This window comes from Urtica dioica, chromosome 9, assembly GCF_054948205.1.
Source record: "Urtica dioica subsp. dioica isolate 48M chromosome 9, U.dioica_male_clone48M_v1_H2, whole genome shotgun sequence".
In the NCBI taxonomy this organism is placed as follows: Eukaryota; Viridiplantae; Streptophyta; class Magnoliopsida; order Rosales; family Urticaceae; genus Urtica; species Urtica dioica.
This window is the reverse complement of record NC_142764.1, coordinates 16,648,702-16,661,999: the sequence shown is the minus strand read 5'-3', so window position 1 is coordinate 16,661,999 and position 13,298 is coordinate 16,648,702. Positions and strand designations below refer to the sequence as shown.

The 13,298-nt window shown below is 36.6% G+C and overlaps 2 protein-coding genes across 2 annotated transcripts; one reads left to right on the top strand and one right to left on the bottom strand.

The window, feature by feature from the left end:
- Positions 1–805: 805 nt before the first annotated feature.
- On the bottom strand, positions 806–3,446 carry LOC149385343 (uncharacterized). Its single transcript, XM_089625322.1, has 4 exons — positions 2,883–3,446; positions 1,758–2,207; positions 1,207–1,516; positions 806–1,101 (listed from the first exon to the last, which is right to left on the bottom strand). Exons 1-4 carry the CDS (start codon positions 3,270–3,272, stop codon positions 965–967), a joined length of 1,287 nt encoding a protein of 428 aa, XP_089481448.1. The 5' UTR covers positions 3,273–3,446; the 3' UTR covers positions 806–964.
- Positions 3,447–4,890: 1,444 nt separating this feature from the next.
- On the top strand, positions 4,891–8,530 carry IM (Alternative oxidase family protein). Its single transcript, XM_089625323.1, has 9 exons — positions 4,891–5,171; positions 5,629–5,824; positions 5,926–6,019; positions 6,630–6,745; positions 7,053–7,161; positions 7,475–7,543; positions 7,744–7,815; positions 7,895–7,942; positions 8,044–8,530. Exons 1-9 carry the CDS (start codon positions 5,020–5,022, stop codon positions 8,259–8,261), a joined length of 1,074 nt encoding a protein of 357 aa, XP_089481449.1. The 5' UTR covers positions 4,891–5,019; the 3' UTR covers positions 8,262–8,530.
- The last annotated feature ends 4,768 nt before the right edge of the window (positions 8,531–13,298 follow it).

Sequence of the window (13,298 nt, the reverse complement as noted above, 5' to 3'; positions counted from 1 at the left end):
GATGCTTCGATCAGGTATTGATACAAGGTCTCATAATGGATGGTAGACCTATATACCCCAAAAAGATCCCGACCCCCTTCTTTCGAAGCTCATCGAACAATTGCTTGAACAACATTTTTGGACATATTCCAAATATAATTAACAACACTTATCCTCCATCACATACGAAGACCACCCGGATTTCCCAAGGCTCCAACCGCCACACCACCTCAAAATCTCAACCTCAATTCGTTATGTCCTCACTTTTCGCAGCACTTCACAGTCCCCGTCCAATAATTTCCATGTCTCATCATTTTTCCACTTCTATTGCTGAACTTTTCGCCAAGATTTTCAGGTTTCAAATCTAACCTCGCAATCATTGTTTTGTATTCATAGCGATGTTTGGAAAAGAAAGCACAATTCTTATTGTTGCTAGTTTGGAGATACCGAGAGAAATTTTGATAAGACTCTTTTCCATACATTATCTGATAGCTTCTCTATTTTTGCTGTGATTTTTACTCTGTCAGGAGATTGAGAAAATATTGGAAGTTTTTATGAAAGTGCATTTAGCTGAGAGCTGGAATGAGATGCTTACTTATCATGGAAGTAAATATATTTCTTTAATTATCGCCGCCTTTATGCTCTTTCGCATCACTCGGTACTTGGGAGTTTGGACATGTTGCCCAAACTGTTGCAAGGTGAGACTGAATATTTCCATATTCCAACTCTGTGTACGATATATGATATTATACTGTTTCTGCTTCTCACAAAACGCACACTTATCTCCCGAGTAGATAAGCTAAGCTACACAGGTTCAACACAACCCTAAAGGAACAAACAAACTTGTTTGGCAGAAGTAAGTTATTCACACCAAAACTGCATTTTATATGCACGCTTATATACACGTCCGTATTAATTAGACAAAGCTTTACACTCTCACCATGGAGAAACTCTCTCCTATGGGACATGTACATATACATAGTCTTTAAGAAATACCAACTGTCTTGTTGAGCAGCCAAAGCAAAAGGGCAAGCTGAATCCCAAACGTGGAGTGAATCCATGTCCTGTCGAGCATGAACCCGTACACTGTAATTCCTGCTCTGTTGCTCTCAAAATACGTCACTACAAAAAATATATATATAAAAATAAATCACCCATGTTCGTATTCTATATAGAAAATCACAATCAGGAAACAAAGAAAAGAAAAATTAGAAGCATTTTCATTACCTAAGGCTTGCCTCTTCTGGAACGAGATTGTGTGGGTGAAAATCGGCATCAACTTGGTGTTGCTCAAGTCATCATCTCCATCTCCCGATTCATCATCGTCCTCGGAGTCCTCTTCAAGGTTGGGCGGGTATATTTGATCTGCAGAAACTTGCACACTCGGGGCTTCGCCGTCAATGTTATCAAAAGTGTTAATGGTGGCACAAATGTGCCATTTAGCCGCGAGCCCCGTTAGTGACTGTGCTCGGTGAGTCACTTTTGTTGCACTTCGTAGGCATATAAAGAGCCCCGTGACAATGCTGATTGAGCACAACTAAACCCAAAAAAAATGTTAGAACAATCAAGTAAGAGCTTTCGAAAGTACAAGATCAACGGGTATACTAACACGAGGGATTAGAGCTCAAAGGCAACGCCTCACACAAAACTAATACATTTCCATCCCATATGATTATTCCGTACCTCTATTTATAGACATACAACTCCTATTAACAGCGTTCTTACCCTTAAATAATTACTATCGAATAGAGTCCTAACACAGTCATGAGAAATAGTACCGCAAGTTCTCCGGCCTTGAAAATGTCGGCGTTGGCGCTGGAACGGGTTGTCATGAGAAGCGCTACGAGCTGACTCGCAGTCACTAAAATCAGGGTGAACAAGATAAAGAGCCGAAATCTGTGGCTTATCGTCCGAAGATTCCTTCGGACGGTGAGGTGTTCGCCGAGGATCGAACCCACGTCCGTTTCTTTCTGGAAAACCTGAGCGAACTCTTCGAGTCTCAGTATTTGGAGGTAGCAGAGGATCTGGAAGAGAAAGCAGACGAGGAAGATTATTGCAGTCCGGTAGAGCCACGAGACAAGCTCCAAAGTGCACAGAACAATGTCGCTCACGTAGAGGTTGCCGTAATGTGGAATGTCACTGCCTCCTGAGACGTACCACCAGATTTTATAGGCACTCTCGGCAGTGAAATAGGTAAATGTTATTATCAACAAGACCTTCATCGATTTCTGCAAAACAGAAAACAAAGTTCACTTAATTTCTACTATTCATTTAATTTATTTAAAATAGACATTTAGTTTAGCTATTTTCTTTTCAGTTGTAAATTAGAGTGGAAGTAAATCTTAATGATTTTCTTCTCTGTGATATTGACAAAAGGTTAGCGCTTTTGCTTAAGTCCACAAAAGAAGAAAAAGAAAACCCAAAAGAAAAAGAGAGAGGGAAAGCTTATTCTTGTGGCAACCAGAAAGTAAGGACCGTATTCAAGCTTTACCAGATAATAAATCCGACAATCATGTTAAAAGTTCATATGTTTCTCTCTATTCTAATAGATAAATGTTATTAATCACTAGAACTTCATGGATTTCTGCCAAAAAAACAAAAGGAAAAATAAAAGGTTAACTTAATTTCTACTAGTTGTTTGCCGGGATAAGCAAGAAACAGAAACTAAGGCTAAATTTCCGTTATGTGGTTGACAAATAGGTTAGTGCTATGAGTCCAAAAATAATATTAATAATAATAATTGATTCTTGTGGCAAACAGAGAAATAAGGCCAGAATCAAGCCTAGACTGATAAAATTCGTGCATTTCTCTCTAGTCCAATCTAGTCTCTTCAATACAATAAAATATTTAAATAAATAAAAGAAGCCGAACATCAAGGGATGGTTAAATTAAAAGTCACGTACCCTGAGCTGTTGATCGTAACGGAATCGGACCTTTTCGCTGGCATGAGAGAGCTTATCGACGAAGAGAAATTTCCTGAGGCCATGCCTGCGAGTCCAGCGAGAGAGGCAGAGGAAAGACAGGGTGGCGAAGAGGGAAAGAGAGGTCTGAGCTGGCACGTGGTAGGGCCGGGTGTGATCGGCGTCGCAGGCTGAGCATTGGAGAAGAAAGTGCGTAGAAACCGGAACTCCGTAGCCGAGCACGGCCAAGGCCGTCCACGACATCGCCGATCTCCAGACGCTCGATTGGTCCACGCAGAACCACCGCATGATCGATCGGAGCGGCCGAAGCTCCATCCCCACCGCCGTGGCCTTGTGTTTCGGAAGGATCTTCTGCCACTCATCTGCCTCCATTTTTCTGATTCCTTGAAATGAGAGAGAGAGAGAGATTCTCCGTATAAATATGAAAGAAAGAAGAGAGAGAGGGGAAAGAGGTGTCACAGGCTCACACAGCTAACCAATGTTTAAAATATAAGAGATATTTGGTAAAGCCGCTTAAATTCATTTTTCAATAATAGAAACCAATTCAGCAATAAATCGTAGTTTAAGTCAAATGATCCATCTGTATTTTTAGGTTTCAAAAATCTCATATTTATACTTCTAACTTACGTCTTCTTGAAATTTCAAAATGAAATTTTAGTCGACATTTAATTAATAACTAAAAATTAGTCTCTTTTTATGTTTGATCATCAACTAAATTATTACATCATCAAAACAATTAATTTTCACTTTTATCATCACTTATCACGCAATTACATTGACTAATTTTTAATTATTAATCAAATATTGTAATTATTAAATTTCATGTTATTTTATCAACTATAGTGTTATTAATTTAGTATTTACTAGTTATATATACTTTAAAAATTACTTATGTAGCTGACTCTATATTTTATTTTGAATTTGTTTTAAAATCTTATTATACTTTGAGTCTTGCTTATAATTATTTTTGGTAATATATTCATTTTTGTAAATTGTTATTTTGTAGAGTATAGCTGTAGAAATAATAAAATTCTCAAATAATCATAATTATCTGTCCGTCAGATGTGTGTGCGTAGATTATTTGCCTAGTTTATCAATTCGTTTATTTATTTTAATATATTTCGCGGTTTTTAGGTAGTTCACTTTGTCTAGTTGGAATATTTAACATTACATCCAAATTGCGATGGTGGCTTTTGTTAATTGGTTATACGTTATAAATTTATGTTTCCGGGTTTGAATTTGCATTTACTTCTCGATGATCATTGTTTAAAGAAGGCAAATATAGGCAAGAGTTGACTGGTGGTGGTGCTTGCTTGTTTTGTGTTTGTTTTGCCCGCTACGTGGGAGAGAGAGAGAGAGAGAGAGAGAGAGAGAGAGAGAGAGAGAGAGAGCTACACGTAGAAAGTCACTTGAGGTTTGGAAACTTTAATTAGGTAATATATTATAAATCCCAGCTATCGTTGTCACTACTTACTTTTGTTTATGTAGGCATTGCTGCATAAGTTAACGTAGATCCACCTCTGCTAATACATAGAACTGATAGATCCATTATTTCTTCTAATCAGTTTATATTAGCGACGTACTTGGGACATGTTTTCTTTATCGTCGTCCTGTATTACTGAATTGATTGACTTGGTGTCTATTTAATAAAGACTTGTAGTTAACATTTTAAACATTTGTTTTCTTACCCTTAATTTATGTCACTTCCTTAAATTTTATGATATTTTCGTATTAACGCCCTATACTAAATAATATATTTTTCTTGCATGACTCTGAACATTTAAAATGTTTTTTTAAATGTCCTTGTCCAAGAATGTGAATAGTACTCAAAATGAGAACTAACTTCTCCTCAGAAAGGCCTATAAGATTATGGGCCAGGCTCATCAGCTCAAGGTTAGTGGGCCCAGCAATCGAGCCGCGCCAAATTTTCATTGCCAGGTTCGAAAAATGACAATAATCTCTCTTACAAAGAAGTTCCTTTCCTTACTGATACCCATTTCTCTCTCCCGTGACTCGTCAAACCAAAAATTAGTTACGGAACAATTTCCAATCTCCGGTTGTGAAAAGCAAATTTCTCATTCCAAAGCTCGATCATTTTTCCCAACTCACAATCGCAGAAATGGCTACAGCTTTGTCCTCTCCGGTGTTTGCGATCGCTTCTTCTTCTTCGTCTTCGTCATTTCTGAGAGCAACGAACCGTTGTTTCTCGAACTCACCTTCTTCTTGCTACTCCGTCCGCTCTTTTCGCCACTCGCGTCCACCGATTTCCAGGTTCGGCTCATCCTCTTTTTCTCCACTTTCATAGTTTTTCTAGTCGCTGAGATTGTTTTGGATTCAAACCTAACCTGGTGATCGTCGTTTTAATAATAAGAAATCACGATTCTTATTCTTAAGTAGTTTGGGGATTAAGAGAGATATTAATAAGCCTCTTTCCAGTAAAATAGCCGATAATGTTGTCAATACATTAGCTGATAATTTTTTGCTGTGATTCCTTTGGCTTATAGATTTTGCCTTGTAATCACTTAGAAAGTATAACTCGTAAGCTATAGCATATAAAGGCAGTGGCTAGAGGAATGGGGGTTTGCTTAATAAAAGCCTTATATGGAAATTGTTATGTTTGCATGCGAGCTTTAGGCCTTGGGTACCCAATTTTGCAATGTTAACATGATCAATTTAGTAGTGTTAGTTTCTGGATTTGTATGTTGACAAAGAAATCTATTCACTGAAGGAAGTTGACCAAAGTCCAAGCAACACTTCTTCAAGATAACGAGGAGAAAGTGTCGGTGGAGGAGTCATTCCCGTCTGAGACTTTGCCCCAGAACGAAGCAAGAGGAAGCACCACGGAGTCATCGGAAAGCTCGCCTTCGAGCACGCTCGAGAGATTGGCTATAAAGTGCGAACAATCCATCAACATATTCCTTACGGTTAGTTCGATTTCAAAATGTCTCTCTTTAGTGTATGCGGACTAGAAAATTCTTCTTTGGATTTAAAAAAATGCATAATATATTGATGTTGATCATTCCAGGATTCAGTGATAACGGTACTTGATAGTTTGTATAATGAAAGAGATTATGCTCGGTTCTATGTGCTGGAAACTATTGCAAGAGTTCCTTACTTTGGTGAGTGCTAAATTTTTCCGTTTTTTTTTTCATCAATGGATTTACTTTTTCCTTTCCTTTCCTTTTTTAATATAGAAAACTATGTCAACGAATCTCCTAGAGTTTTGGGTAAAGAATTTCACGTCCTAAAATGAGGTTATCCTCATCTGCGATCGAAATATGCACATTTCTATAAGGGTCCATTAAAAAAATAGCCAACTTAAACGTTTGATATTGTTAAATAGTCAACGTTTAGTAAATCTTAGGTAAATAGCTATTTTCATGTATTTACAGACGTAAATCTTAGATAAATAGCCACCTCCGTATATTAACCCACATCATTATTTATGGCTATTTACCTAAGATTTACCAAACGTTGACTATTTAGCAATGGCAAATGTTTAAGTTGTCTATTTTCCTAATTTTCTTTTCTATAATGGCATTGTAATTTTACTTACAAATTGCCTAATACGTGTGGTAACTAGATGAGCCTTCACGTCAAAGTCACAGTTCCCCAATCGGCTCATGATAATGAATTCTGGTTACCAAGTCTAAACTTTTACTGCTTTTGTCTAAATTTTGAGTTACTGTATATTTTATTCCTCTTTCTGACTTCATGATTTGGTGGCAGCATTTATGTCTGTTCTACACATGTATGAAAGTTTTGGTTGGTGGAGAAAAGCAGATTACCTGAAAGTGCATTTTGCTGAAAGCTGGAATGAGATGCATCACTTGCTTATCATGGAAGTAAATATCATTCTTTAACTCTCGGTATTTTCGAAGACAATAAATATTCCATCTCTCTGTGATAAGTAAAGAAGAGTCGTTTGAATTGAACACATGGTATCCAGTTTAATATCTCCCTTTAGTATCTCTAAGGCTTAACTTGGTAAAAGTGTCACAATTTGTAGGATCATCTAATTTCTTCTGGCATTTTTTTAGTGCAATTTCTTCTGGTATTTAAGTTCTGCAGATTTATGCCCAGAATGTTTTTGGTTGAGAGATTATTTCATTCTTTACTTGATACAACGATTTCTTTTGCGCCAAATTGCAGGAATTAGGTGGAAACTCTATGTGGTTTGACCGCTTTCTAGCTCAACACATTGCGTTCTTTTATTATATAATGACGGCCTTAATGTATATATTAAGCCCTAGAATGGCATGTGAGTAAGAGCATTTGTTTATTTTTCATCTGAAATTTTCTCTACAAAGTTGTATCATCAATTTTTGGAAATTATTCTCTTATCCATAATGGTACAACTTCTGGTATTCTGAAATAAATTTAGTCTTTTTTTCTTCCAAAACTGAGACAATTTGTAGCGGCGATTATGATTGAGAAGGGGGAAAGATACGATTTGAGCTAGAATTTTAGTTGTCATTAAACAAGCGGAGACTATTATAGTTGGCTTTTTGCTGGCATATGCTTTCTTTCTGTGATCATTTATCTGACGGATTCGGTTTCTATCACTATTACAGATCACTTCTCTGAATGTGTAGAGAATCACGCATATTCAACGTATGACAAATTTATCAAGGCTCGAGGAGGTACGCCCATAGTTCTATTTTTTAACTGCTGAGTTACTGTCTCGCTTTTCAGTAAAATTTAGTAAATTAGCTTGCTTGAATTACAACACCTACTATGTAAATTAGCTAGAATTTTCTCCATCAAGTACCCGTTAGACTAGTGTGGTTCCTCTAACTTCAGTATAAGTGTTTAAATTGACATGGTCTAATTTCTTCTGTAGACGAGTTGAAAACGTTGCCAGCGCCTGAAATTGCAGTGAAATACTACACCGGGGATGATATGTACTTATTTGGTGAGTTTTCTTATCTTACTTGTGGTTCGCTTCTTTCAGTACACTCGTCTTAAAACATATTTTCTCGCAACTCATGCAGATGAGTTTCAAACTTCCCGACTTCCCAACACGAGGAGGCCAACAATAGGTAAGGCTACCAGAATCTAATCCTGGACTAGTGAAAATTCATATGGTTTTCGTTAGCGCTTGATTCTAAGCCTTACAAATTGAAAATTTTCTTCTATTTAGAGAATCTATACGATGTATTTCTGAACATCCGAGATGACGAAGCTGAGCATTGTAAGACCATGAAGGCCTGTCAAACTCCCGGAAATCTCCGGTCCCCTCATTCTTACCAAGAAGACGAGCTCGACGACGTGCCTGAGTGCGTACCTTCTCAGACAGATTGCCAAGGTATTGTAGATTGCATATCGAAATCCGTCACAGCTCCGGCGAAGCAAAAGTAGAGACGAAGAAGCCAAAGAGCCACACAGCAGTAACTGATAATGACTGTTATGAATAGGTGAAATAAATGTGTACGTGGAAAAAAACAATGTATATCCATTCCTGGTGATAAAAATAAAAAATAAAAAAAAAGTATTGTTAACACCACTTTTGAAAGTGGCTTATTAGGTGGATGTTCCACCTCCACAAGCCAACACCGATTCCTCCATTTTACCAAAAAGATGTTCTCAGACTTTATGATATGACGAGACGAGTATTGAGTTTGTGTGAAGTGTGTGTGTGTTGACCAGCAAATGCGAGACACGTGGAAAGCATGTGGGTCCCTCAAGTTATTATTTATAACCACATATCATGCGAGAAATTCTGGCGGCGTGTTGGACTTGGAACCGAGCAAGTTTTGTACGGACTGTTCGTTGTCAATGCATTGCAGTGAATGATGGGTAGGTCGTTGGTGGGGTTGAGCTCACCCAAATTAGTTAGTACTGAACAATCTCTAAATTATTGAAGAAAACGCGTGGGCTATCAAATTCTAATTACTTTTGAATGAACTTATCACAACAGTTATGTTCATTGATGAGGATTTAATTATTTAACCTGCACGGTTTACCTACTCGCACACAGTCACATACTCAACTCAATTCCTATTTTGCTAGGTGGTTGAGAATTTTACATCTTTCCATTTTCGTGGTGTATTTCAGCTTAAGCGGATACATGCACTTCTTTATTACCCAGTATTGTACCAATGTTAATATAGATGTGTGCGTTTGACTCAAAGAAAATTATTTATTCGTGACAAATAGTTGTATAATGATTATATCGGCAATCGAAGTTCTGATTTAACTGATATATAGCTATCGATTGGTTAACTATAATGATTTTAATATTGTGATTTATTTTTATCAATTTAAATTTACAAATACACCAGTACCCGAAGATATTTACAATAAAATAATATATTTAACTAAATATGTATATGTATATATATGTACATTTACGTAATATTTTTTTTATCATGCTTCATAGTGCATATATATAATATAATATAAGGTTCAAAATGTCGTTTTCAACGCCTTTTCGAGGCTTCTGATTTACGAAAAACCGACTCGCCGACGAAAAATCGAATGGAAAAAATATGGAAAAAGGCAACTGATACGCCGTTTTTAAATGTCGTTTTCGATGAAAAATTGACAAATTAGTGGAAAACCGAACGAAAATGTTGTTGTAAGTTATATTAAAACTATATACATATATATACCTTCTAAGTTTTTACCTTATAAAATATATAGAGTATAATATGTAGTATACATTATTTTATTTTATGATATTTTTCACTTTTATTATATTTTTTTTATATATTTTAAGCCTTTGAGCACAATATTAATTTCCCATAAACTCTCCCATTTTTACTAAAAAAAAAAATTAGCCCAAGGCCAATAACACATCAGGAATAGAATGACTTGTCTTTGCCATGTGTTTTACATTATTGTAATTGTGACCATCAGACTATAATATATTAGATTTTGATTGTGGATAGTTTACACTTTGAGCAACTCCATTACTAAGAGTTGTTCACGTATAACACATCATCAAAATTAATATATTTTATTAAAAAAATTCATGTGCTTAAAGCTTTTCTTGTTCCACGATTTGCAATCCACTCTTGTCCGCGCGAACTATTCGGCAGATTCCCACGCGTTATGCACCCTGTGAGCTATTTTGTTTTAAAAAAAAATATAGAGCCGAAATACAATAACCATATATGATGTAGAGAATATTTTTACAAATTATTCTAATGTGGGCAACTTTAATTGTTGTCCACTGTAATATTATCATGGTGTCATAACCACCATTGCCAAATGATTAGCAACTCAAGTTGCAATTTAATTAAGCTCTACCTAAGTAAGTAAGGGTGACCCCTTTGAAGTTACTCTTACCAATCTAGCAGGAAAACACGGACATGCCAAAGGCTCAAATTCATAGGTAAAGAAGGAAAACACTCTCTGATGGGGAGGATGAGAATGCCATGAATCCAAATTGAGGAGACGTTTGATCGATACATGATGGTTATAAAAGAGACAGATACTATAACTAGAATTATTCAAAAACTAGTAGATGTGAAAGAAAATACATGTAATCGCAATTGTATAACAACATTCAACAAGTAAACATTATATCATTGAAAAAAACTTCAATTTTTTAATTCCTTTTTTTCTTTCAAAGAGAAATTTCATATTGTAGAGCTCAAAAATAACAAAATAAGGTTGGATTCGCTATTTCACTAATATTTTAAACTGGAGTATGTCTATTTTTTGGACAAAAATGTCCCTCAAAGAAATTAAACCCGTGATATTCATCGCAAATAATCGAAAACCATCGCACCATCGCAAACAATCGCAAAGAATCAGAAGTCACTGAAATTAATAGCAACATCAACTGTTTTTGTAGTCGATGTTAACAAAAACCATTTTAAACCATTTAAACCTTGAAATCCTTGATTTCATCGCAAAGCATTGAAATCCATTGCAAACCATAGCAAACCACCGAAAATAATCGCAAAAAATTTGAAGTCATTGGAATTAGAGCAACAACGACTCCTTTTATAGTCGCAGTTTCCAAGAAAGTCAATATTCTTTAATTTTTGCATTGGGTTTGGATTATTTGCGACGATCTACGATGGTTTGCTATAAAATTCAAGATTTCATTTAATGATAGAGTCCAAAGTGAATAAATTGTTTAATAAATTTTTCGTGTGTTCATCGGAGATCGTCCAAAGACACTAGAACAAATAGAGGCATCCAGTGCGACGATTGTCGCATCAAATACCTTAAAAGTCGCACCTGATAGTTTATAAGAAGAGACTTTAGGTGCGACATTGTCGCACCTAATAGTCTGTCACTAAAGGTATTAGGTGCGACATGTCGCACCTAAAAGTGTCCATATTATGTGCGACACTTTTAGTTGCGACATGCCGCACCTAATTTCGCACCTATTTTGCTGCAAAAATTCTTGAAATCGACGGGTGATTTCATATTGGGTGCGACATGTAACACCTAATATATTGGCGGGAAGCCAATTTGGTTCGATATGTCGCACCGAATAAGCTTCCCGCCAATATATTGGGTGCGACATGTCGTACCGAATAAGCTTCTCGCCATTATATTAGGTGCAACATGTCGCACCCAATATGTTATTTTAATTTTAAAAAAAATTCAAATTTATATATTAGAAATTCAAATCAAAATTAATCTATAGTTAAATAAAAATTAATTAACAAAATTATAAATTAAAAATAATATTCTGAAAATAGAATTCTTATATAAATTAAACATACAAATCCAGTCTAATAAAAATGAAAAAATCAATTCCTAATTTTTTTTTTCCTATACAACTTATCGATAGTAGAATTTCCTCTACCTAATAAGTTTCCAGAACTTCGGGAACCGCTTCCGTAAGGACGGTCTGACAAGAAATCCATAGAACCCGGCGTAGAACCTGGCGTCTGCTGATCTGTGCCACCTGGTTGCGGTGCAGGCTGAGGTTGGGGAGTCGTGGGAGGATAGTGGTGCATCTGGGACTGGGTGAGGAAGGCGATCTGTTACCGCATCTCCTGTAGCTCGGATTGTTGGGCGTCCATCTGAGCTCGCATCTCGTTAAGCAATGGATCGGTCTGAGATGACGAACTTGACGAGCCTCTATCTAGCGCTTGAGCCACACCCAACGATGACATTGGGATCGAAGGCCCTATCCCGACTTTCTAGTCTCTGCGTACCCTGAAAACTTCGCGCATCGCGTACTCTTCAGCATCTTCAAGGGTGATCATGGTGTTTTGCTCATGCGCTTGTCGCAAAATATCTATCGTCATTTCAACACACTGAAGTTCATACTTCTCATATTTCATCTAATCTAACATGTTACATATTTATAATCAAACTAAACATATAAGTTGCTTTTAATTTAATTTAACTAATCTTACATGTTACTATTTAATTTTATAACATATTACATATTAAATAATCTAAAAATGTTACTAATTACAAATAACAACTAACCTTCACCGAGGCGACGACGAGACGAAGAGGAGCTGTGAGGCAGTGAGCTACGACGCGGAGTGAACGCAGAGCTACGATGCGGGGCTGCGAGTGACCGGGCTGCGGGGAAAGAGTGAGACAGTGAGTAAGAGTGAGTGAGAGAGTGAGAAAGAGAGTGAGAGAGAATGAGACTTACAATGGGCTGGACGGGGAAGGGCTGCGGCGAGGTCGGGGACAAGTTGGATGTTGGAATAGATCTAGGGTTAAGAAGAGATTTATCGCTTCTAGCAAGCGGCGGAATATAAAAAATTTCTTTAAAACTCGTAAAACGTTTTTACAACCTAGACAAAGAGCATGAACATATAATTTAAAATTTTAAAACTACATTTAGTTTTTACTCGGTACCAACCTCGAATGGAGCTTGAACATTGAGAGAGAGAGAGAGATGGGAGGCCAAATTGTGTATTGTGAATTGTGAATGAGGTGGGGTATTTATAGGAGGAGGATTACCTTCAAAAGGTAGTTTCATCTTCTCTATAGAATATCACATATTCATGAGCAAATCTTATTTCCTATTTTCCCTTTGCCTTGCACGTCCAACATGCTAGCTTCTAGAAGCAAGTTTGTTTCCTCTTTTGCTTGCTCTCTCTTGGCCGCCCACTTGCTTTCCATGTAGAGGAAATTTGTTTCCTCTTTTTTCTTTTGGCAAGTATCTTCATACATCAATGCACAAAATAAACTATATTCCCTTGCTTAGGTTGGATGGTTTGGACTTCTAGAAGGACCTTCTAGATGTTTCTTCATTTGTTCATGACAACATAAGAAAAACTCATTAAGAATTTTCAAGTAAAATTCCATGAAATGGAATTCAATCCTCAAGGCCTAATATTCTCAACATGGTCGTGTGACATCTTTCATTTGTCCTCATATGACAATGTCAAAAAACTTATTTATTGACATTCATACCATCCCATGTCCAAAAAGACAAAATTACCCTTTAGACAATTTTCG

Bases quoted from the DNA above. Each gene is read 5' to 3' on its own strand.
- IM (XM_089625323.1), top strand. From the start codon at position 5,020: ATGGCTACAGCTTTGTCCTCTCCGGTGTTTGCGATCGCTTCTTCTTCT. The intron at 5,825-5,925 runs GTTAGTTCGATT...TGATCATTCCAG, and splicing joins CCATCAACATATTCCTTACG to GATTCAGTGATAACGGTACT. The intron at 7,162-7,474 runs GTGAGTAAGAGC...TCACTATTACAG, and splicing joins ATTAAGCCCTAGAATGGCAT to ATCACTTCTCTGAATGTGTA.
- LOC149385343 (XM_089625322.1), bottom strand. From the start codon at position 3,272: ATGGAGGCAGATGAGTGGCAGAAGATCCTTCCGAAACACAAGGCCACG. The intron at 1,517-1,757 runs GTACTATTTCTC...TTTTGGGTTTAG, and splicing joins TCAAGGCCGGAGAACTTGCG to TTGTGCTCAATCAGCATTGT. The intron at 1,102-1,206 runs GTAATGAAAATG...TATTTTTTGTAG, and splicing joins CCAGAAGAGGCAAGCCTTAG to TGACGTATTTTGAGAGCAAC.